The 25,401-nt window shown below is 47.0% G+C and overlaps 1 protein-coding gene across 2 annotated transcripts in view; it reads left to right on the plus strand.

Annotated features, from left to right (window-relative positions):
• Positions 1 to 2,054: 2,054 nt before the first annotated feature.
• The window catches only part of LHX6 (LIM homeobox 6), a 377,713-nt gene continuing 354,366 nt past the window's right edge, over positions 2,055 to 25,401 (plus strand). The window contains exons 1-3 of one of the 2 annotated variants that reach the window (XM_085612237.1): positions 2,055 to 2,521; positions 15,047 to 15,226; positions 17,304 to 17,425. In XM_085612237.1, the coding sequence (XP_085468363.1) occupies positions 2,444 to 2,521; positions 15,047 to 15,226; positions 17,304 to 17,425 (380 nt within the window). In that variant the 5' untranslated portion in view covers positions 2,055 to 2,443. Of the gene's footprint in view, positions 2,522 to 3,503; positions 3,714 to 15,046; positions 15,227 to 17,303; positions 17,426 to 25,401 lie in introns of those variants that run through there. The other variant, XM_085612226.1, reaches the window with a different exon arrangement.

Raw genomic sequence — 25,401 nt, forward strand, 5'->3', positions numbered from 1 at the left:
TCGGCAGCCTTACTGTATCAAGTTACTCAGTACAAGCCCATTTAAAGCACTGGCTCTCACCAGATGGTTGGGTGCAGAGGATGGCCACAGGCCCAGCGACCACCCCCACATGCAGTGTCAAAAGCCATATGCTGTGGGTGTTAGCAGCCCGCAATTCTTTGGTCATATGGGCTAGCCTGAAGGCAAGGTCCGGAAGCCAGTGCTGCTGCACATGGCTGAAGGCCAAATCCACAGTGGTTGGCCACCTGTGAAGGGTAGGATGCTGGGCCAGTGGGGCAGGCATGATGTGCAACCCCACAGTGCACAGCCTTCAGCCATGCACAGCGAGGGTTATCTGCTCCCAGAGTGTTGGGCATGGCTGGAGAGTAGGACCTCTGGCCAACCCCCATTGCGCTTGGCACAGCAGGGGATGGCCACTCACTGAGGGTGGGCGCATGGAACTCCTGGATGTTGTATAATAGAAACATTCACTGAAAGAAATAAAGGTTAAAATGAAGGTGTGATTGTCATTGGTTTTAATATCTCAAATAATATAAAGTGCAGTTATGGTTATGAATTAAAACTGAAAATCACTGATATTCACAACTTAGGTTTAGGAGAAAACTCCATAATTTGCACAACGGGCTTGCAAACCATAATTTGAACACCAAATGCAAATCATATGATCTCAACATATTTATAACAAAAAATAACGCCTAAAAGTGAAATGTCTTTTTTAAAAAACACTGAATCGGGCAAATAAATGATAATAGTTTCCTAGTCGTTTGTGTCAAATTGCTATGGGTAATGTACAACGCCCCCACCCCCGCCAAATGCAACCTGGGGTCTTCCACGGTCTTTTACACATGCAGCGGACTCATCATTCCTTCTGTAAGGACGGGCTGGGGCCATTCATGAACGTTGCCAGATACAGTGCTCACTCACCCCTCCTGTATAGGCAGCCTGAGGTCACTCTTGGCCAGTCCACATAGAGTGCCCACCTCATCTACCGTATAAGGGCACTCGTGACTACTGGCCCATACAGCGTCCCGTCTCACCCTGGGGCAATCTGGGGGTCACTCATGGCCAGTAACACATACGTTGCTCTTCCCCCCCCCCCCCCCCCCCCAGGGACACTTTGGGGTCACTCATGGACCGTGCCATGAGGCGTACAGTGCCGATGCCCGCCTCACCCCTCATAAAAGGGCAGCCAGTGATGGTCAATCATGGCAAGTGAGTGACCCGTGAAGTGCCCGCATCGCATCACCTGTGTGGGGACCTGCATAATTTGACCGAGCCTGTGGAAGCAACGTGGGGTCACCCACGCGTGCAGAAGACGGCTTTTACAGGCTTTCGCTTCCTGTCAGTCCCCTGTGCGCAATGATCCACACCCGACGCATCTCCTGCAGGATGCTCCAGTGGTGCAGCGTGGGCGTGGCTGCTGTCCTGGGTCCGCCGCCGCCTGTCAGAACGTATTTTTAACTTGGCCCAGCACTCTCTGTGAATATCCTCAAGCCAATGAACGCGGAGGTGTCACTCCTGTAGGCAAAGCCAGAAGTCAGGGAGAAAAGCTACATCCGTTTCAGCATTGAGCGCCCAATGCGTGTTCCTAAGCCCTTCCTAGCCTGGGTGGGGAAAGGAGTCGAGGGACAGAGAGAGTAAGATGAAAGGATTTGCCAAAGATCACACCGTTTGAGCAAGCGTGAAGGGCAGGATTAAACCCGTGTCCTCTTGGCTCTATGGCCAGCGGCTTGCCCACTCGCCTAATCGTCTACAACATATTACTACTTGTTCTAAAACTGATGGATGAGTGGGGGCAGGGTGGGCAGAGGGCCTGATTGTCTAGCACGGGAGACCTGACACTAAACCATTTTACAAAACAAAACAACATTTCCACCTCGGCCTCACAAACTCCCTCCTTGGCAGTAACAGGGGAAATGTTTGTGAAAGTGAATGCTACTGAAGGGTGTAAGCACCCTTTCTACTTCACGTCAGAGATGTCGGGGAAGAGGGGGGTCCTGGGGGTGTGCCTTTTTCCCTCTTTATGACCAGTTGTGAAAGTTCCCGCTGCAGTCACACAAACACAGTGGTTGTCTGAGGGGACATTTCGGAGCAGACCTACTACCCCCCTCCCCCAAACACCGTGTGTGTACACACACACACACACAACCACCGCCTGTCACTCAACCTTCTCTCACTTCCCTTCCTGCCTCCCAGCAAACTCCATCCAGGCAGAAAAAGTGCGCGGACGACTTACAGAAACTTCTGGGCAGCTGCACTCCCGGAGACTTCCTGCACGGGCGGTGCCGAGGGGTCTCTGCCGGGAGAGCCCCGTCTAGCCGGCCATGGAGGGCCCCACTCCCTGGAGGTGAACTCTGCACATAATACACTCCGCGGACCCGGAGCCCTGTCCGTTGCAAGGGAGACCTGTACGAGCGGCCGCGTTGCATTCTGTTACTTGTCCATGTATTGGAAAAATGAGACCCTGTCCCCCCTCCCCGAGGGGAGCAAGCTGTTTTCCGAGGGGGGCTCAGCCGAACGGGTAAGATCAACTACTATCTTCTATTGCTGTTCCTGCGCTATCTCCTTCCGTATATGTCTTATCTATAAAGTGTGACTGTAAGCCTTCCGCAAGCGTATAATGCTTTTCTATATCTATAGCTCTCAGAAGTCTTCAGTGAGGTCTGCGTGGGCGCTGTAAGTAACAAACTAAACCTACGATTAAGAGTTAAAAGTCTGCAATTATGTTCCCAGAAGTAGTGATGCAATATTGCTCGTCTGATTTATTAGCCAACTCCCTAAAACAGCCTTTGAAAACTGTAGGTTGTAACACGTGCTTTGGAAAATAAATAACCCATTAAGTGCTAAATTGTGGCTTCGGTTATTTGGGGGAGATCAGATTTCCTGCAAACCTGCCGTAATCGTTTCAAATTACCTCCAGAGGAAAATGCCATTATGTGACGATTTGCGAAATCCCTTTACAAAAAAAGGCGATTTGTGATGAGACGATCGGCGGCTCCATACTGTTTGGTGAATAGGGGCTTATTAAGGCAAAATGTGCGGTGGTTTATAGGCGGAATCCGAGGCGCGCCTTCTTTGCCGGCTCCCACCCTCAGATGCAGACGTGATGTCTTTTTATTCTGTCCAAACCCTGGAACCAGAAAGTGTTTTTTGTGAATAGTAGACGTGCTCCATGCAGCCACTTTGCCTCTCGGCGTTTTGTGCGCTGGAAAAAAATTCGATTTTTAATTACCGCCATTAAAAAATCAAATTTGCAATTCTTTGGGTGGCCTGATGGATTGGCTGACTGACAGCTGAAATTGACACTCCGGAAGCCTCTTGTGTCGGGCATTTACGGCAAGTTGTAATTGCAGGTAGTTTGTTTTTTCGCTGCCTTGGATTGCACGGGAACCGAGCGATTACTTCAAGAGGCCCTGGGTTAAGTGCAGCGAAAAAAATAACCAATCCACATCCAAATTGCTTCATTAAAAAGACACAGCTTTTGTTGCAAAAAGGGGGTTTAAATGCCCACTAGAAAAGTTCTTATTTATTGTTTGGAGCTGGTTTATATAGGCGCCCATAAGCCTGTGGATTTGAAGCAGAACTTGGAGAAATTCGGAGCCACCTGTTTTTTTAGGCCGCTTCTTTCTGTCGTTTCCCGGGTGATGTCCCAAGACACGGATCTCGTGCAAGGAGCCGCCCTGTGCCTGGAAGGAAAGCGCTCCCGCATCATGGTAAGGAGGCATGTTTTCAGGGTCCAAGGCAGCCGGGGTGGGTCAACGCGCCTCCTGCGGAGCTCCGCCAGCTGCCGGTCGAAGGTTCGAATCGTTGCTGGCTCACTCACACCGCGTCTCAGCCTTCAGAAGGTGACGAACTAAGCAAGTGCTAGCTCAGCGAGTTAAGCACGTACTGCTGGCATACTCGCAAGCTACAGATACAGGGCTGACAGACCCACTCTGTTATCTTCCAAGGGTCACTAATAATTTATTATTTGCAAAAAAGGCGACTGTCCTAGTCTCGCGAGCTATTCACGTATAATAATTGGCGGTGTATAGACGTCTCCAAGTTTTCTGCCACCCCAAAGTAATGCCCCTTCCACAAACTATCTAGCCATATGCACTGCGCCACCGTATTAATTTTCCACGCTTAAGGGGCAGTTTTAGATGGAGCTTTGGGTAAGCGGCCATGGTTACACATAACTCAGGGGCTTCCAAATACTACATGTTAAACGTGCTCCTCCGTCGCGCGCTAGTTAGTTATATTACAACTGTACAGCAGGCCCACATCTAACACGTTTCCCAGCCGGATTCACCCTGGGAGTGTGTAATGTTGGCGATTCCTCCAGAGGTGCTGTGATTGTCTCGGGGGCAGGCGGGTGTAATATGGGCACTTGTCTCTGTAAACGTGCGTTTGTACAATCTGGAGAGCGCTTCTGGTCAAGACAGTCCCGAATACTTCTACCCTGGTCTGGTGGCGCACGGACAGGAGGGCATGGCTCCTCCCCTGGTATGGTGGCGCACGGATAGGAGCAGTGGGTCCTAACTTGTCCTGGTGGCGCACGGGCATAAGGACATGGTTCCTGCCCTGGTATGTGGCGCACATAGAGGGCACTGGTTCCCATCCCGCTCCGATGGGCATGCAGCGGAGGGCACTGGTTTGTACCCTACTCTGGCTGGACACGAGCCGGAGGGCAGTGGCTCCTACCCTGGTATGCGGCGCACGGATAGGGGGCAGTGGGTCCTAACTTGGCCTGGTGGCGCACGGGCATAAGGACATGGTTTCTGCCCTGGTATGTGGCGCACATAGAGGGCACTGGTTCCCATCCCGCTCCGATGGGCATGCAGCGGAGGGCACTGGTTCGTACCCTACTCTGGCTGGACAAGAGCCGGAGGGCAGTGGCTCCTACCCTGGTATGCGGCGCAAAGGGCAGTGGCTCCTACCATGGTGTGCGGCGTACGGCTAGAAGAGCAGTGGCTCCTACCATGGTATATGGCGCACATAGAGGGCACTGGTTCCTACCCTGTTCCGATGGGACATGGAGCGGAGTGCGCTGGTTTCTACCCTGCTCTGGTGGCGCACGGACAGAAGGGCACTGGCTCCTAACATGGTCTGGTGGCGCACGGACAGAAGGGCGCTGGTTCCGATTAATGGTCTAGTCGAGCACGTAAAGTAGAGCCGTGGTTCCTGCCTTGGCCTGGTGGCGCACGGGCAGGAGGGCAGTAGCTCCTGTCCACGATCGAGTCGCGCACGGAAAGGAGGGCAGTGGCTTCTTCCTTGGCCTCGTGGCGCACGGAAAGGGACAGTGGCTCCTATCTTGGCCTGGTGGCGCACGGACGGGAGGGCAGTAGCCCCTACCCTGGGATGTGGTGCATGGACAGGAGGGCTCTGGCTCCTACTCTGGTATGGTAGTGCAAGGATAGGACGGTCACAGGACATTTTACGCTGGTATAGTGGTGCAGGGAAAAGAGGTGCCCATAGAGTAAAGCAGCCCCAGGAAATCCTAGCCTATACCAGGCTAGGATTTCCTGGGGCTGCTTTACTCTCCGGGCACAGACACGGGGAGCGGCTCCTCTCCATGTACTGGTAGGGCACGACAGGAAGCCAGCCACAGGGACTCCTATCCATGGTCTGACAGACCCAGGGGCTCGTTCCTGTCTGGTGGTGTAGGACAGATGGGCAGCAGCCCATATCCATGGTCTGGTGTCACCCACACAGGTTGTGCACGGATACGAGGGAAGTCCCAGGGCTTCCTACCCTGGTGACTGCTCCGGTGGTGTACGGACAGGTGGGGCATGGCCCCCTACCATGGTCCGTTTGTGCACGGAATTCGAGCACAAGCTAACACTACTCTGATCTGGCGGTGCACAGACAGGGGGCAGGGACGTGTAATGCCCTGGTGTTATGTCCACACGGGGCATGGGTACACAGGTGCTGAGCAGTGGGCAGCTGTTGATGGGCAGAGCTCAGACACAAAGATTGAAGGGTCGCCGCTGAGATGCCCAGCACATCCCAGTCGTGGCACAGCTTTCACCGGGTTTGCACCAGAAGCGAGCGCGTCGCTACCACACAGCCCCTCAAATCTGCACCTTAGCTTTGTCGTGTTCATGGTGACTAGCACGGGCAAAACTGGATGCGCAGAGCACTTCTGAGAAGTTCATCCGCAAGTACGAACCATGGTGCGAATGTGTCGAAGATCACACTGTATCATGGCGGGTCTTAGGGTGATCTTAATGGGAAAAGCGATGAATACCCCATCAAGGGATGATGGAACCGCTAAATATAAGATCCATTGGCCATAGGGGGCCATGAGAAGAATGTGACGGGGACCCCTTCATCCCATAAGGGACAGTTGGTATCCTGACAGCTGGGGGTTGGCATTACCTCGCTCCATGGTGGCATGGGAGCAGCAACCACCTAAAATCACTGGGCCACAGCCCCAATACCAAACATACAGCACTGGATTAATAATGAGAGAGCAGCATAATGCCCGGTGGCTGGAGATTGTTTCAGGACGGTTGTCAATGGTTAGTCCTAAAGGGCGCTGCACTCGTATGATCACCCCTTAGATAATCCTACCTGAGTACTGCATAACAGAATGTGAATAACATCCCAACAGTTTTCCCACAAAAAAGGCGTGTGGTCTGTTTTGCTGATGATGCAACTGTATTTTGTCACAAAGGTATGTGCATAGACATGTCAGAAGGGCTAGGGGTGGAAACGCTTAGAGCACTCTAGGGTATACATGGCCGCCTACACCGTGTTCAGGAAGGTTCCACTCCTGGAAGGGTCTGGAACATTTCCACCCTCGGCAAAGATCACTGCGCACGGGGTTTAAATCCTCACCCCAGAAGTTTCCAGATCTGCCCCGGTGCAAGTCGTTCTAAGTAGGCTATAAGAGGCCTGCCGCACGTCGGCGACACTCGTGAGCTTGACCTAAGCAATCTCAGGGCGAATCTAGGTGAATCACAGCCTGCCATGGGCAGAGGTTGTGTCCTGTCCCCTCCGCGGCGTGTCTTTCGAGGTTTCTGTCCACACGAAGGAGTGAGGGCAGGGTGCAGGAGTGGGGTGGAAGCAGTAAAGAGTAACGCATGTGGCGGTGGAAGCACGACTACATTTGGCGCGGATTGATATGGTGAATAGTTTGGCGTGGGGTGATGTGGTGAATAACTGTGGTAAGTAAATACTTTTGGCGTGGGGTGATGTGTCGAATAACTTTCGCGTGGGGTGACATGGTGAACTGCAAACGTGAGTATGTCATAAAGGTCGAGAGTGATGCATCCAGTGTGTTTAGTAAGAAAATGCCCACCCCCACTTACACAAAACTCTTTAAGATGCACAATTACACACACCAAGCAACTCAGATACACAAACGCACAAGCAAGCTCCCATAGATACCCATATTTACACAGCAAACAACCTTCACACATGCTACCCTAGACAACAAAACACACATGACAAATTCTCTAATGCATACACACAAAGCTCTTAGACACACAAATGAACGACACACTTCATTAGCACACAAAAAGATACAGCGAGGTCCTTTAGACACATACATATGAACTCCATGACCCCCCTTAGACACAGAAACAAATGCAGCACAATCCTAGTGGCAGATTTTATTCACATAGATTTACACAGCAAGGTCCCTGAGACCCACGCATGTACAACAAGCGCCCTTAAATCCACAAATGTACACAGCAAGCTTCTTTAAACACACACACACACACACAAACAACAAGCTACCTTAAACCCAAAAATGTACACAGCAAGCTTCCTCAAAAACACACACACACAAGCTCCCTTTGACACACAAATGGACACCGCAAGCCTCCTTAGTTACACAAACACAAACACACACACACACACACCAAGTCCCACATTTGATATGAACGCAGTAGACAGTTCCACCAGGTGCTTGTTTCTTTGCATGCCTGTGTTTCACAACCAGTTACTTTCTTGTTGTGTTGGTGAGTGTCCACAGACCTCTGCTAAACATTAAGCCTCTGCGTGTTCACAGAAAGCACACCCTCAGAGCATATTATGTATGTTCTTAGAATGATGCTTTAATTTTCTGATCGCCATCTAGTCCTGGCAAAAGTCTTCACAGGAGATACATCAAAATCATGAAAAATAAGGCCCACAGATTTCAAAATGTCATCATTTGGAAAACAAACTCAAGTCACCTTGGTTGGAAAAAGTGCCCCCTTACTGATTCCATGTCAGTTGAGAAGGTTTTTGGACTCAGGTGAGGTGCTCCCAAACAAGTGCACATCATTACTTGAGCATCAGAAAGTTTTACCCCGTTATCTGAAACTGCACCAGCCTAAACTGGAGTTTTCAGGTGGGTGGTACCACATCACACCTACCTCAAAATGTATTTGTGAGGGTCTAGGGAAAATATGCTGCTGTTGATTAACCTGAGAGGTCATACATCCAATATCCAAACATTATGAAGTCCATCTTTTTACAGTCATAAAGATTATTGACAAATGGAAAGTTCAAGATGGCTGCCACTCTGCCCTGGAGTGGAGGTCCTAGTGAATTCACCCTAATAACTAAAGTTATTGATTAATCTGAGAAGGGTCATACATCCAATATCCAAACACTATGAAGTCCACCTTTTCACAGTCATAAAGATTATTGACAAATGGAAAGTTCAAGATGGCTGCCACTCTGCCCTGGAGAGGAGGTCCCAGTGAATTCACCCTAATAACTGAGTCCCCTAAAGTTATTGATTAATCTGAGAAGGGTCATACATCCAATATCCAAACACTATGAAGTCCACCTTTTCACAGTCATAAAGATTATTGACAAATGGAAAGTTCAAGATGGCTGCCACTCTGCCCTGGGGTGGAGGTCCCAGTGAATTCACCCCAATAACTGAGTCCCCTAAAGTTATGTCCAGGGATCTACTGACCTCTATCAGTTCCTTAGTCTACAATTAGGAAAAGACTGGGCAAGTGCAACTTTTGTAGAAGGGCTGCCAGCAGAAAACGCCTTCTCTCTAAAAAGATTATTGCTCCACTGCTTAGTTTTGAAAAATAGCAAGCAATTGGATTGCAAGAGTTCAGGAACAATACCCTGTGGAAGGATGAGCCCAAAGTGGAGTTGCGTTCATATAGTGCAGGACATCTTTGGCAAAATCAAACCCTGCATCTCACCACAAGGACCTCACACAACCACCAAGAATGGTGCTGCAAGGGTGATAGCTTCGGCCTGCCTTGCAGCCACAGGACAGAGATACATCACAGTGGCTGAGTCCCTCTCTACCAGGTCAGTCTACAAGAACATGTGAGACCATCCGTACAACAGTTAAAGCTTAGCCAAAAGTGGACAATGCGACACGACACTGCGCCAACACACAGTGGGAAATCTAGGCCTGAGTGGTGAAAAAGGACAGAAGCAGGGTCTTACAATGGCCAAGTCAAAGTCCTGCCTCGACCCCATTGGCAGGCTATGGTGGGGTTTAAAGAGAGTGGACCATCAATGAATACCCTGAAACATCTGGGAGTGTAAGCATCTTTATAAAGAGAAGTGAGTCGGCAATGTGAGTGGGGTAAACTCTTTCAGGCACGGTTTACTTCATGGGGAGTTTCAGGTCTGAATGAAAGGGGAGAGTTTCATCATTGGAACCCTGGGAGAGCCTGGAACTCACTCTTCCGGGGACTTCCTGCTCCTGCTTTGTTTATTTAAATTCAGGACTCTGAAGCCAGAGTTCATTCATGGACAGTAAAGAATGAGCAAGCGATGGAGTCCAGTGGCTGAGATACCTATTAAAAAAGTGAGTGGTTCTGGCAAATAACTTGTGACCCGAGGTGCTAAAGACGGGGTTGAAGTGTATAAATCTCCTATTGCGAGTCAAAAGGAATTTCTCTGAGCCAGAAGGGATTTTGCGTCCTCTTACAGGCCACATTTAGGAGGGGGTGTGCAAGAGGAATCCTTCTCCAATTTGGGAGACACAATGGAAGGTCTCCATGTGTTATGACTGCCACTGACACCATCGATCAGATAATGACACTGCAAAGGGGTATTTCACCACAAAGGGAGGCTTCCCCTTTCTGAATCGTATTTTCTTCCTGTGTAGTTTTATATAGCGCCAACTAGACCCGAGGGTATGAGAGCGCTTTACATGAGCACCAGTTACGTTACAGGTCCGGCCTGTCAAGATGAGTGTGCGGAGGGGGGGCGGGGGGCTGTTTGTCAGCGTTCAGATGGGGGCGAGGGCCAGGCACAGTGCTGATAGGGATAATGTTCGGTGGAGGAGTCAACGACCCCGGGCGGATGGGCAGAAAGTTAAGGGTTAGAAGGGCTGGGGCGGATGACGAGCCGGGGTTTATGACGAGGTGGGGATGATGGTGAGGGGGTGCATACCAACTAATGGTGGGCAGTTTCTTCAGGTGAGGGGTTAGACCCGGGGTTCATGACCCGAGCTCGGGTAGATGGACCCGGTGTTGAGGGGCACAAAGTCCAGGTGAGGGCGAAGGGCAGTTTTTGAACACTAGCGGTTTCTATATTGTAAAATCACCGGGGGTCTTAAGGCGCGTTTACCAAAGCGCGGTTCCTCCGCTCTAAAGACAACTGACGTCCAAAAGGGGCCACTTGACAAACCCCATCGTGCAGGCGCTTAGAAGCCCTCGTGTGCGCATAGAAGGGCGGCCTTCGTGCGATAGGCACAGGGTCGCCACCGATCACTTTGTGAGATTGATAAGAAGTCGCGGGAAATTGACCAAACCCCGAGGATCCGGATACTGACAAGCAGCCGTACCCAGGCCGCACGTCTCAGGGTCCCTGGGGAGGCCCGGCCGCGATACATTGTGACTCGGTAGCCCTTGGAGGGGGGGCAGGCATCCCGCGGAATCTCCGCTTACAAGGCCCCACCGCTGTTTGCTACCCCCTCTTGAGGGCGAGGAGGGCACATCTCCCGCGGAGAGTCGCTGAAGTGCCCCGTGATGCCCATGGATACCCCTCGGCCTGTTGGTCCTGTCCAGGGGTGGTGCCAGGTTATTGACACGCGTTAATTGGAGAGCACAACACGTGAACGCAGTTTGCGCGAGTGAGGCAGCGCGCAGTGCGCCGAGTGCGCAGTTAGTTGTCCCGTTAAACCCTTTCAGCGCCTGGCCTGTGCGTGGGTCTTGAGCTTAAGGGCTGTGGCCAGGTTCGACCCCCTGCCCCCACCTCAGACATAACCAGGGCTTATTCCACTGCTGAAGGGGGCGGGGTCCGTAGGTAATCGAGAGAGGACAGGAAACCGAGGCGACCCGTCGACTCCTCAGTGCGTGGGGAATACCTCCCTCCCCTAATATTCATAGTGTCACGTACACTTAGAAAGTAAGATTAAAAATAATAATGCAAAAAATGAATGATTGTGATAATAATAATAACAATAATGAGTGTGATGATGATAATAACAATATTAAAAATAATATTAATAATTGCGAATAACAAGTGTTAGTATTATTAATTTAATAAGTATGATAATTATTATTGGTATTATTCTAAGGTGTTATGGGCCGGTAATGAACGGTATATTGGAAGCCGGGATGTTAACGAGCGGCTTCTGTGCTGTAATATCAATGAACCTTACTGGATGCTACTGAAACAATGTGTTAGTAATACAGTGAGGTTATAATAATGCAAGGAGGTTATGGTCCGGCGTGTTAATAATACAAGGAGGTTATGGTCCGGCGTGCTGATAATACAAGGAGGTTATGACCCGGTGTGTTGATAATATAAGGAAGTTATGACCCGGTGTGTTGATAATATAAGGAAGGTATGACCCGGTGTCTTGGTAATATAAAGAGATTATGACCCGGTGTGTTATTTAACCTGGATGTTGTGAGCCTGGATCTTTTCGTGCCTTCTCATGAGCCGGAGTGTGGATGGTTCCGGGTTCTCAGCGAGTCGGGCTGTTATAGGTAAGTTGTTTCTTACACGGGTTGTGAATCAGCCTGGCATTTTAAGAGCTGGGATATTATTCTATAACTCGATATTTTAGGAGCCAGTGATGCAATGAACCGCGGTGTCATAGCCCAAGATGTTATAAGCAGGGATGTTTTGGGGCTGAGAGGGCCCTAGACCCAGGACGCTCTTGCGCCAGGGGTGTCTGCATATGTCTCGCCGGGGTTAGAAAGCGCTATATGAATGCAATATTTCCACTCCCCTATGCTGGTATGCAGGCTCGTCTGCAGGCCGCCAGAAGCCCCGGCTCACTACTCCAGCAGGAGGGGATGGGTCCCTCATGTAATACATGCGTCTCCTCATAAAATGTATATATAGACTAACGCTAACCGCTGCTGTGGGAGCGGATACGTTATCGCGTCAGGCGTCCAGACGGAAATCAGTAGGCAGTTGACAAGCCCTGACACACTCATCTTCTGCAGCGCTTCCACGCCCTCACTTCGAGGCGCTTTAACACTAACACTCTCCAAAGGCGGCAGCTCCCACCCAGTCTGAGAGTGCGCAAAGTGGGTGTGTACTTTGACGTCTCTACCCAATGCATACGGTGTACCCGGAGCAAATGATTCATACAAAAATAATAATAAATATTGAGGATTTTGTTTGGTGGTTGATTTTATTACTGTTTCGTTATTGACGTTATAGTTCTAATTATATTATTATTATTATCATGATCGCATCACGTCGCGCCAGGTGCCCCGTGCTGAAACGCGAGTGGACTCTGCCGCGTGGCCTCTGCCGCGAGCCGTCGGACAGTAAACAGCCAGCGCGCGCTGCTCCAGATGATAAACAGTGTAATGAGTTTGTAATGAGATTAGGGTCTGGCCCGTCCCGCGCGCTGCCTGCCCGCGTCCCTCTGCAGCAGTTCTGTGGGGTGGTCGGTATTGCCGTAACAGCAAACAGACCCCCTTGCACCCCAACCAGTTGATCGCGTGGCCCTGATCCCTGACCCCTCCTCTTTGTGATCTGGCGCAACGCTTTACGGTCTGAGCCAACCCGAACCCCCTCCTATTCACCCCTCCCACCTCCTCACACTCCATCCCGCTCCCCCACCCTCAATTTACCACTCGGAGGCAGAAAGCCCTCCCGGGGAGCACGCCCCCACACCCAGGGACATGCACCAGAGTACAGCTCCAGTGCGCAGCCATCAATCACAGACAGAAAGAGTTCCCATCAAAGCCCAGCCCAAGCAGGGCTGGGTTCAAAGGCGGGGGCGGCAAATCCATCATTTCGGGCCTTGCTAATATCAGGAAGTGTCTGCCCGAAGCTGGCCCCTTACTGGACTCAGGGCCTCCTCAGAGCCAGGATCTGACTTGAGCCGCAAGGGGGCGCCCCTTTGGTACCCGCGGTCAGCGGTGCACTGTGCCCAAGGACGAGCAAACAGTGCCCTTTGCACCAGCAAACTCGTGTCCCCGCCTTTCAGCGCGGGTCTTAGTACAAGCGCTAGTCTCACACAGAATGGCACTGGGGACTGGAGGTACTCTAGAGACAGAAGTGCATAAATCCACACGTGGAAGGTAAAACCAAGCTTAAATCACAAAAGACGAAAGACACAATATGAAGAGTAACATAATGACAAGGAAAGAAAGAGGACATTAAACTGAAAACATACACATCGCTGACTCAGCACAAAAAGAAGAGAAACACAGCACGCAGAAGATGCAATAAATAGCATAATACATAGCAGAGGATATAGACAATGTCACCTAAGAAAAAGTAACATAATAGAACTCATAAAATATAATAACGAAATCATCAGATACAGAACTTAACATAAAGCACAATAAAACGTGTACGTGTAATATGGTACGTTCAATGGCATAACAACATACACCAGCGTAAGATATAGCAACAGAAAGCGAGACACTGTTAATAACATAACACTAAAATGATAAAAAGAAAGCCTAAGGGTTCGGGTTCACAGCAACATAATACGACATAGACCGTCACCAGATAAAATATGACATCAGATATGTCACACCATATAAACGATCTAAAATATCACAGCACATCATGATTAAAGCATAACAACATAAAAACAACAACTCTGTTTGAAAATAAAACGTGGACATCTCAGTGGCTGGCAAAGTAGGCAACTCCACAGGGGCCCCGCCTTCCAAAGGGGCCCCTTGGCAAAGGGCCAGTTCTCGCTTTCTCTCACTATCATTGCTCTCTGTATCTGAACCTCTCTCCCTCTCCTCTCTGCCGCTGTCGCTGCTTCTCTCCATACAGTGACATTTTAAGGATTATTGGTCGTCGCGCGAGACACATTGCAGCTGTTTTGTGTGAAAGTTTGAATACACCATAGTACCGATAGGCATCCTTCAGGTTTGTAATATGCATGCTCGAGTTATTGAAAAACAGGCAATAAAACTCAAAGTTGTTCCGATCAGGGAGGCTCAACCTGTTTCTTGTCCAGGGCCCTGAAACTCCTTAAGATGACACTGACCAGACTCAGCAAGAAGGCTCACAACACTATATATTACGCAGAAGATTTTAAGGATGGCACGTGTGTCCCATGTGGAGTTTCTCGTGTGCACCTCGACTGTGGTGGGGATACCATTGTGATGTATGTTTTGTGGGGTCTAAACCTGGCGGCAGCTGGTATCGGCGCAGACTGGTTGTTTATCCCTTTTAATGGCCTTGCTTGGATGGCGGTTTGGCTAGCTCCTTTCCTCGGTCGCGCGCCGGCAGGTTTTTAAAGTCGAACACTAATGATCATGGATGGAAACGTTTTAGGTTTCGATCCTTTTAATGAGCGCGTTTGTTGTATGTGTGTTTTTTTCCCATCTCGCTCGTTTTATCGAGTATTAATAGCGAAGTGTTTCAGCATCGCTCATTTTAGTGGTGGTGCTGGCATGTGTGTTTTTTAGTCTCTCTCCTTTTATTTACTGCTGTGTCTGAGGAGGCTTTCTGCCTCCCTCTTTCATTGGTCGCGCAGCGAGAAAGTTTTTAGACTTGTGAAAACTGCTACTGACCTGAAACTCCTTGTAAAAACGGCGGAGAGGGGGCGCGGGGCGTTGGGTGTATTTTTATTGCATTTTGAGTGCCTATCGTGTAAAACTGCAGGTTTTCTTGATTGCTAACGCGTCGAGGTATGTCTCCACAGTCCCAGGCTGAGGGGGTCGCCCTGGCCAGCAGCGCTGACAAGGAAGAACCACCGTCCCCCAGCCCACCCTCCAGCCCCTCCGTCTGCTCGCCTCCCTCCTCCTCGTCGTCCGCGCCCTCCACCGGCAAGAACATCTGTTCCAGCTGCGGCCTCGAGATCCTGGACCGATACCTGCTGAAGGTACAGTGTGGGTGGGCGGTGAGTGGAGGGGGCGTTGTCACTAAAGTGGGGCATGTTTGGGAACGCTTGCAAACAATAATAACCCATGAGCACGTGACCCCTGCGCCCCGGCGCGAGGTGGGCTCTTAGGACTGATGCGCTTGTTTTGAATCTAATGCTTCTAGTCCCAGTTTCACCCACTTGAATACAACTGTGTGATCTTGGCCAAACTGTAAACGTGGGAAACCGCTTAGCCCCCATTCAGCAGAAATTGGCAGAGCTCAGAAAAGAAACGAACTCTCAAAATAATAATTGAAGTCAGCGGTGTGTCCCGGTTTTACTAAAATTACCAAACACCGAACCAGTCATTATTCATTGACAGCCAGTCGGGATTACTTCTTCCCCTTAAAATAAACTGGTATTTTTAGAACAGGAGATACATTGAAGAGCGCGGACAGATTAATTGAGGCAATGAAATATTGTGTACCTTTAGCGCCTCGAGACAACTGCGCTTTACGAAAGAAATTACCAATATCTGACAATGAATAAACCAATAACACCCCCGAAATAACCAATATTATAACGAGAATAGTATTTATTTTAAGTATCGTTTGGTGGTCACACTGTCTCCGCGAATGTAATACTTTCAGGAGCAATAAATGTGCACCTTCAGTAAATCGTGATCGTCCCCACGTGGCCGGCTGGCTGAGTGTTGTCTGCGCCACAAAAACAATCATTTTATCCCCAAGAAATTACATTTCTTCCGTTCCCGGAATGTCGTAGTTAAAAACAGCAGAACGTGGCCAGTAATTTCCCCCGTTTTTATGTCAATCCTCGCACTGATTCGCTGAAACTGTCAGTTCACAAATATATTTAATGAGCTTCAGAGTCCACGTGCTCACGGCTGGACGCATCTGTCCATCTATGTCAACTATCAGAGCAAGCGAACAGCGCAAAGCGCCCAGCAGCGCACAAACACCAACGCACGCTATGACAAGTGCATTATGAGCCAGTGGGAATTAAAGGGAAATTCTCGGTAAATAGCGCAGGGAAATATTTCTGGAAGGGAAAAATAAAGGGTACATTTCAACGCGTTTTAAAAGGCATTTATTTATTTATTTATTTGGGGTTTTGTAAAGCACAGATTCCTCATCAAGGCGCTAACATGACAACCAGGCTGTAAGGTTTCAAAGCTGTAAACCCCTTGGTTCATGCTCTCTATGCACTCGGCCAATGTTTTATTACAAATTAAATTAAGTTTACAGCTAGGCTTTAATAAATAAATCGTCAAACAGAAAAAAAACTGCACACTATAATTCGATTTGCACTCCATTTCTGCGTGAAGAGGTCGAATGAGTGTATAAAAAATGTGATTCCTTTGAGTACATCTCTAATGGAAGGTCTTATTCGATTTAACTGTTCGGGAAGGTAAAATACCAAATGATGCACATGTAATGGGTGTTTTCACAATGATGCGGGGAGATAATCACAGTCTGCATCGCCTCTGACCTTCGATGTCAAAACAAGTTTAAATAGATAAACCACGAACAATCATAACGGCAAAAGGTAACGATAATAATACGTGTTGTTATAATTATTTAAAAAAAAACAATAGTGTTAAAAGTATTTAAATAAACGTGACGGTGCTTTCTGCACCACCCCAGTCCCCCTTTCACACTCCCTCAGAGGGATGATGGTTTCTGCAAAGTTTTGAAATATTAAATAAGCAAATAGTCCAAAATCATAACAAAGTAAGTATAGAATATACGCTAAAAACACACACACACACACACACGACACACAAAAAGCGATACAGTTTACAGAAACACATCTTTTGGCACAAGGCTGAAATGAGCTCAAGCAATTGGAAGAAAAATAACAGCAGTGATATAAAAATAAAATGATAAAAAAGAAAAGTAAACAACAACCCGTCTTCTTAATTCTAGAACTGCCAGCTGATTTGCTACTGTTATTAGTAATAAAGGCGCTACAACTGTCCTTCTTGCATAGCTCCTCGCACCCGCCCGAGACGCGTTGGCGCTGTGCACTGCCTGTAACAGATCGCCTGGGCTGACGTACACATTGCTTCCTGTTCCAGGTGAATAACCTTATCTGGCACGTGCGGTGCCTGGAGTGCTCGGTGTGCCGGACCTCGCTGCGGCAGCACAACAGCTGCTACATCAAGAACAAGGAGATCTTCTGTAAAATGGACTACTTCAGGTAAGGCACGCGCCCTTCCGGGGCTGCTGCATGGGTCTCGCGATAGCCTCGGTGTGGATGCTCTCCGTGTGCAGGGGTGCTGACATCCCCTGGGCCTTGCACGGAAATGTTTATACCAAAGTGGGGTAGCGGAAGAGTCGCTAAGCACTGGGAACGCATTGTTGGATGGACGCGATGGGAGCAGAGGGCGCCGCCATCTTGCAAACACGAGCATCTCATAGAGCGCACGAAGTGATGTAAAATGAACAGCGAGGTTTACATGTACTCATGCATATTGTTGTCATGTGGAGACACAACTAGACTCCAGCAGGCCTCACTGTACCTGCTGTGTGTATCCCGTCATTTCACCATTTGATGAAAACTTGCTAGGACCTAGGCCTCGGCTGTCGCCCTCTCCCTTGTTTATTGGCCAGTGCTTGAATGTGCTGTCTGATGAGGTGTTTCACTTAGACTCCCGGCATTTCGTGGTACCTGGATGCCACGAGTTGTTTCACAGTTGGCTGTTGAATTTCTTATTTCCGCCTTGGACACGATGCGTTCTGTGGTTGATTGAATAGAATGGAACCTGCGGATACTATAGTTGACGCATACAGACGATCTGAGTAAATATGCCTTTTGCCTCTGTCCTGCTTCTGTTTTACGGATCATCATTTGTTTTGTATTCGATATATATGTTAACGTGTATGTACTAATGCTTCTTTTAAATGTGTACATTCACCATGTATATATACATTTCTCACTCTCTCTCTCATATATATATATCTATATTTGTATATAGATATATATATATGTGTGTGTGTATGTCTGTGCGCATATAATAATATAATATATGGAAATGCAGAGGTTCCAATAAGCATGTGTCATTGCATGTTATCAATGACCACTGTCCTCACATGCATGCGCTGTACACATATCTTTAATGCTGAACGATGTGTATGTCGAAGAGTCCTCATGACTATTAGGAGAGTTCATTTTTTCGCCTGTTTAAAGTAAATGGAATATGCTGTAAATAGAGTTTGTCTCTTGTGAGTTTTGCTGGCCTGGTAATAAACTGGAATTGGGACATGCGCTGTTGGGATGAATATGTGTACTTTACAGTTGCTCTAAGTGACTTGTGTTAGGGGCTCAATTTCTTTTCATCAACATAGGACAAACACACACATAGCAGAAGCCTGTGTGTTTTGTTGCTTTTATTGCACAAAATACGCTGGTATAAAAACCCATATTTCACAGGGAACTGTGAAAAACATTTCACCGTTTCCTGTTAAATATGTTTTTTATTATCACGACAGCCCCAAACTACTCTCAGCAGCTTTGCCACCATCAGGGTTACTAGGATGATGTGGCGTGGTGGAGCAAATTATGTAGCAAAGTTATTTAAAATATGCATAAAAAATGCAAATGATGCGACGCATTCTTTGGAAGTATTATTTTCAACCATTTGAGGTAAACCATTTTTCTGAAATCTGCAAATGATGGAAATTATGTGATAAATGCAATGATTCAGCAAGCACTGAAACCGGAGAACTGCACAAATCCACTGGTCCTCGCTATTCCCATTGTTTTTTATTAAAAATGCATTCAAGAAATGTAAACAAAACCCAAATATTCTTATTCCAATCAGTAGACAACATTATTGGCTTCACTTTGGAAAAAAAATAAATTCTCTCAAGCTAAATTCTCTAAAACAAACATGTAATATAAAAATACTTCATGGGTAGTATGAGTAATATGCTCCTATATTGCCATTTTTGGGTTATGATAACATTTACAAACCACTTCTGCCTTGTGGTTTATAATTTCATCAGAGCACTTCATTGGCTGTATTGAATCATATTAGATGATTACGCATGTATTTTCACGCGCACAAACACACACACACACACACACACACACACACACACATTACATGAGTAAAATTCAAATATGGTCCAATTCTGCAACAAGGTTTTTAGGTGATGATATATATCTCAAAACAATACCTTTTGAGGCTTAAAGTGCTAAATAAATTATGCAACCAAGAAAGCAGAGAACTCTGGGTAGTTCCCAAGTGTAGGCAGAGAGCATCCTCAACACCAAGGACATTCTGAATCTGCTCACGTCAAAGCAGCACACACAGTGCCTGGAGTGCTAAAAGGCTTGTGTTATTTTTCAGCTCGGCGAGTATGGCTCTGTGCTGATCCTATGTTTATAAACTTTGCTAGAAAAACAGACATTTGAGGTGAGCAGATTCAGAGTGTCGCTGGCGTTGAGGGTGCTCCATGTAACTACCTAGAGACTTCCCTTGATATGTGTGTGTGTGCGTGTATATATAAATATACATATATATATATATATATAGATACACGTTCCTGAACAGCTCCCTTATCATCACCCACTTAAATTCCAAATTACCAATGGGAAGGCAGGAAAACGGCCCAGTCAGTAAGAGATTGCTTCAATGTGTTTATTGATTTCTTCTTTTTACAAGCCAAATGCATCGTGCATAGCAACAAAGAGGCCTACGTATTTTGGGTGGAGCCTTCCACTGGGTCATAGAGTGGTCAATTCAACATCTACATGAAACCCCTCGCTGCCATCGCACGCCAACACAACCTCAACATCATTTCCTACGCCGATGACACCCAGCTGATTCTCTCCCTCACCAGAGACACCGACACCGCCAAAGCCAGCCTACACGAAGGGATGAAAGACGTCGCAGAGTGGATGAACATCAGCCACCTGAAGTTGAACACGGACAAGACAGAAGTCTTCATCCTGGGACCGTCGCCCTCCGCATGGGACGACTCCCGGTGGCCCCCGGCCCTAGGCACCGCACCCAAGCCAACGTACCACGCACGCAACTTGGGCGTCATCCTGGACTCCTCCCTTTCGATGACTAGACAAGTCAACGCCGTCTCCTCATCCTGCTTCCACAACCTCCGCATGCTCCGCAAGATCTTCCGATGGATCCCGACCGAGACCAGGAAGACTGTCACCCAGGCCCTCGTCACCAGCAGACTAGACTACGGAAACACCCTCTACGCCGGTACAACAGCCAAGCTACAGAAAAGACTTCAGCGTATCCAGAACGCCTCCGCCCGACTCATCCTGGACGTCCCCCGTCGCAGCCACATCTCGAGCCACCTGAGAGACCTGCACTGGCTCCCTGTCAACAAGAGGATCACGTTCAGACTCCTCACCCACGCACACAAATCCCTCCACGACCTAGGCCCAAAGTACCTCAACGACCGCCTGACCTTCTACACGCCCACCCGCCTGCTACGATCCGCGAACCTCGCCCTCGCCGTCGTCCCTCGCATCCAGAGAGCCACCGCCGGAGGAAGATCCTTCTCCTACCTGGCGGCTAAGACATGGAACTCCCTGCCCGTCCGCCTGCGGCTAACCCATGACCAACTCGCCCTCAGGAAACAGCTCAAGACCTGGCTGTTCGAGCAGTAGCAGACCCCCTCCCCCTAGCGCTTGAGACCCTTCCGGGTGAGTAGTGCGCGATATAAATTCCATGATTGATTGATTGATTGAGTGTCAACTGCCCTGTTTCCCACCACCTCTACTTAAAATTAAGCACTAGACCACATATATTACTTCCTGTAAGGACAACGATGAACAATTTCTGTTGGAACACAATTATTTTGAAAAAATCAAATGTCATATTATCTTCTCTGGTTTCTCTACATTATTGGTTCATAGAATAACAATGCAAAATTACTGTAAAGTACTGTAAAGGGCAGTAACATCTAGACTCAAATTACAGAATTATTGTAAAGTGCATTCATCATATTCTGAAAACTAATTACATTACCATTTTTGTGGTGTCTCTATCTATTGATTAACATTCATTTAACATTTACAATGTGTTCAGTTTGTCCTATTTATACAGAGGATTCAAGCTATTGGGATCCATCACGAAATTCCTATTTTTTTAATAACTATTAGCTCATATCATTCCAATGTTTTTTAAAGAGACTATTCCTAAAAGAAAATCTTGACACATGTACAATCTAGAATAACTGCCCTGTTTCTATTTAGTTTAATTCAGAAAAGCTTGCAACTAATTCTATACATGATCTACAAAAAATAATATACTACCTACAAGTTCAGGGTGTAGTACATCACAAATCCATTAAAGTGCTGGACTGTTTTCTATACACCATGTTCCTAAAAATAAGATACATCATATATTTTCCTTGAATTAGTATTCATAAAAAAAATTAAAGTGCATGGCGCTTCAAGATAAAGTCCTATCCTCACTTCAATGCAATACACTGATGTTAAAGTGCTTCTCATAAAGTGCTAAGATGTTAAAGTGCATCAGAAAGGTAAAAACAAACAAAAACTAGTTTTTCTGTTGTATTATCCTTTACCTTTGGTTTTGCATTATTGATAAAAGAAACATCATAGACAATATTATAAATAATCCTTCTTCAAGTCAAAAAATCTTTATTTTGGTCAATATGACCTCAAAAGTACAGATACAATACACATTGATACATAAAAAGATACATCAAAGATCAATTACATATGGTTAAAAGAAAAATAAATAAATAAATAGGAAAATCAAATTCCATGCTCAGTTAAAAAATGCCTACAAATCTTATAGATTCACAAAGGGAGGACAAAAAGGAGCGAGGATCACAGAGGGTTATTCAAGGCAAGGAACAAGGATTCACCTTTGGAAAGTGCATAATGCAAATAAATAAATAATTTACTTAAAAAGGATTTCTAAAAAAAAGATGACCAATATTCTTTACTACAGATGATAGGTCCTAGCACTAAGAGCCCCCTACAATGCAGGCTACTTCTGCACATCATTTTTTCTCTTTTACAATAATTGCAGGAGTAGATTGATAAATTACAATTTTCCTATAGCATGATTAATGGGTCAATGAACATGCTCAATATAATCTAATCATATTAAAAACAGGGCCTAATTTTAAGACTGACGAGAAAAACACACCCTGGCTCGATTTTAGGGGTGTTTTTATGAATATCCTATGTGTACACCACATGGAAAATAGGAAACCTGCCACTAAGTAAACAATCGGGATACTGCAAGCATTTTTCAGTATCCTGAAAGCCTCAGAGCAACGTCTAGTACCAAGGTTCCTACAGATTTGGACCAGCCATCGTTTTCTTGCCTTGTAGTAGCCAGGACAGCTAAAAAACACGTGAAGTACTGACTCTTCTGGACAATCGCATGCCGGGCACCTCAAAACTTGCAAACCCCCCCAGTTGTATGTAAAACAACGGAGAGGCAGAACCCCACGCCTAAACTGGAAATAAAGCTTTCTATCAACTGCCGGCTTGATGTCATCTAGGGCCGGCTCAAAGCTAAACCTATCTTTGATATCTAAAAAGGCTGAGGTTACCTTGCCTACTCGGGGGCAACTATAAACCTGTGCCATTTTGTACTCTTCATAATGGGCCTTTAGTGATTTCCTGGGGAGTGAAGAGCAGGCAGACTCAGGATCGGCCCAAAGTTCCCCCAGTCCCATACTGACCAGCATATGCTTTATGTCCGCGAGCCATGGGAGTTTGGCAGCCCCCCTTAGGTTCATTACTTCTCTTATTTCCTCCCTGTATGATAAGAGTTCTGGGGTGACCCTCAGGCGACGCCAGTACACTAAGGGTTTAAAATTGGTTACATCAGCAATTGCCATAAGGCCCAGGTCTAATCGGAGTGGAATTAACGGTGTGCTCCGTGGGAGCTTTAACAGCTGTCTCAGGAAGTTGTTCTCTACCCGTGTTAGGTTCTCTGGTCTTGTGTAGCCCCAGAGTTCTGCACCTTATTGATGAATACAAGCCCCAGCTAGGCCCGCAAGAGACAAGGGTTCGCTCTTCTGTAACGAAATCTATAAGGAAGTTGGCACGGAAACTGCAAAGTACAAAGACAACGTTTATTAACCCTTAAGGGTGGTCCTACAATCCACACAACACTCTTCAGTATTGCAAGGAGTAGCACCCCGAACTTGCGTACACAGTCCCCTTTTATACACAACAGAGGGGCTCATGAGTGGGTGGATACCACATGGAGTCAAAGAACATTACCATTTAGGGTCATTCTCGATACCAAATCAATACATGGGCGGAGTTAACACACTCCTTAGGCCCGTGAAAACACATGGTCAAGCAAAGCTAATTATAACAGATGTGGTCAAGTCTGGGCATGCGCCAGATGGACAAGAGAGAGCTATTTATAACTGTTGCTAGGCAGATTACAAGAGCAACTAACACAGAGGTCGGACTCTCCTCGTGGTGAACACATGGCAGCATGTCAATACAAAATGGAGTCCGGACTTCAGCCAACATAAGGAGGAAAACACGATAAAGGGGAAACATTAATGTTTTCAGTAAATGCTTAATCACATTCTGCCTTAATTTACAACAGACGACCCTTTCAGCATTTACTGAAGACATCCGGTTTCCAAGAATAATCATCGTATATGTCAATTATCATCATTCCTTTAACCTCTTTAGCTAGACCCTTCTGACGGGTAACATCGGCAATAGCTTTCTTATCTGGAATGCAAAATGAAATGCATACGGAACAGCACAATGGTCCACATTGAATACACATACAAAAAAGGAACAGAATTGCTACAATAATACAGAGACCAGTTAGAACCTTCCAACCCCAGGCAGTAATCAACGCCCAAAACCATCCAGAAAAGGACCAAGTGCCGTTTTCTGTGTGGATTTCAGATGCTATTTTATGCAGCTTATTAATGGCGTTATAAACGGATGGCGTATGATCAGGGATGAACACACAGCAGCTACTTCCAATAATTTTACAGGCTCCTCCTCGATCAGCTAGCATCACATCCAATACCATACGATTCTGCAATGCAACAATCCTGGTTATCTGTAATTCTTCCGTAAGATTCCCAAGAGCAGCAGCAGTCTGATTAGTCACAGCTTCTACCACTCTCGTTAATCTCCGGATCTTCCTACTATTCAGAGCGGCTCCAACAAAGAAAAACAGTCCTAAGTTGAAATCAATATACTGTTGCAAACTAGTATCGGTTTGATCCACCTCATTAATAGATAGAGTACGTTTATATCTATTTACAGTCACATTATTCAGCAATTTCAAATCCTTATGGTATGACGCGGGTGCTAGAAATACAGGAGGTAATAGGAATGATACATAGCATACCCCAGACCACCCAGCCGGCAAACGGTAATAACCTTTATTTCCACATACAAAATAGGTATTATGGGATGCTAGGAAGGTGCTATTATTTAACCCATCAATGTTTAACACAGTTATACAATCACTGACACCAACAGGGATAAAACCCACACTCTGGACACACAGGTCCGCTTGGGCTTGGGCCACTTGGATCACAAATTTTTCCTTTCCCACAGTGTCTCTGGTATTCGTGAAGATATAGGGAATGGATTCATTGTCCGGTCGGTACTCTTCCCATTCCCAAATTGTTCCATTTGCTTGTGGATATCCATTTCTGTCCTGATGACATTCTTTATTAAGTCTGAAAAGCAATCGTCCCACTGTCGGTTTTCGAGTGGCAAACAACAGAGTGTACCATGCTCTACAAGAGCCATTGTGAGAGAAAGGAAGGGGTATGAATGGCGTACCTCCTTTCTTCTGATGGGCTGGCATCATCCCACATATCCAACAGTTCGTAGCGTTCGTAGCAACGTGGGTGTGATGCAGCATCTGAATAAAAGTGTTATTCAAATAGGATTGTCGATGCTTCAACTCTTGGTATGGCAATGTATAAAAGTAGTGCTCCGCAGGCACTGGAGTCGTCAACACAAGTGTCTCTCGGGCAGGAGTTGCCTCCTCCACAAACCATGTGGTTATACCAACGATAGCTACTGTTAGTATGAACCCCAACGCACAAATGATTTTCTTCTTTTCCATGTCAAAGGAAACAATACCCTGGTATCTTCCTGAAACTAAAAGTCTGTCAGAACTCTTCCCCTTGGGCAGCGGTTGATTTCTTCACCAG

The sequence above is a fragment of the Triturus cristatus genome, chromosome 1_2 (assembly GCF_964204655.1).
Source record: "Triturus cristatus chromosome 1_2, aTriCri1.1, whole genome shotgun sequence".
NCBI classification, from domain to species: Eukaryota; Metazoa; Chordata; class Amphibia; order Caudata; family Salamandridae; genus Triturus; species Triturus cristatus.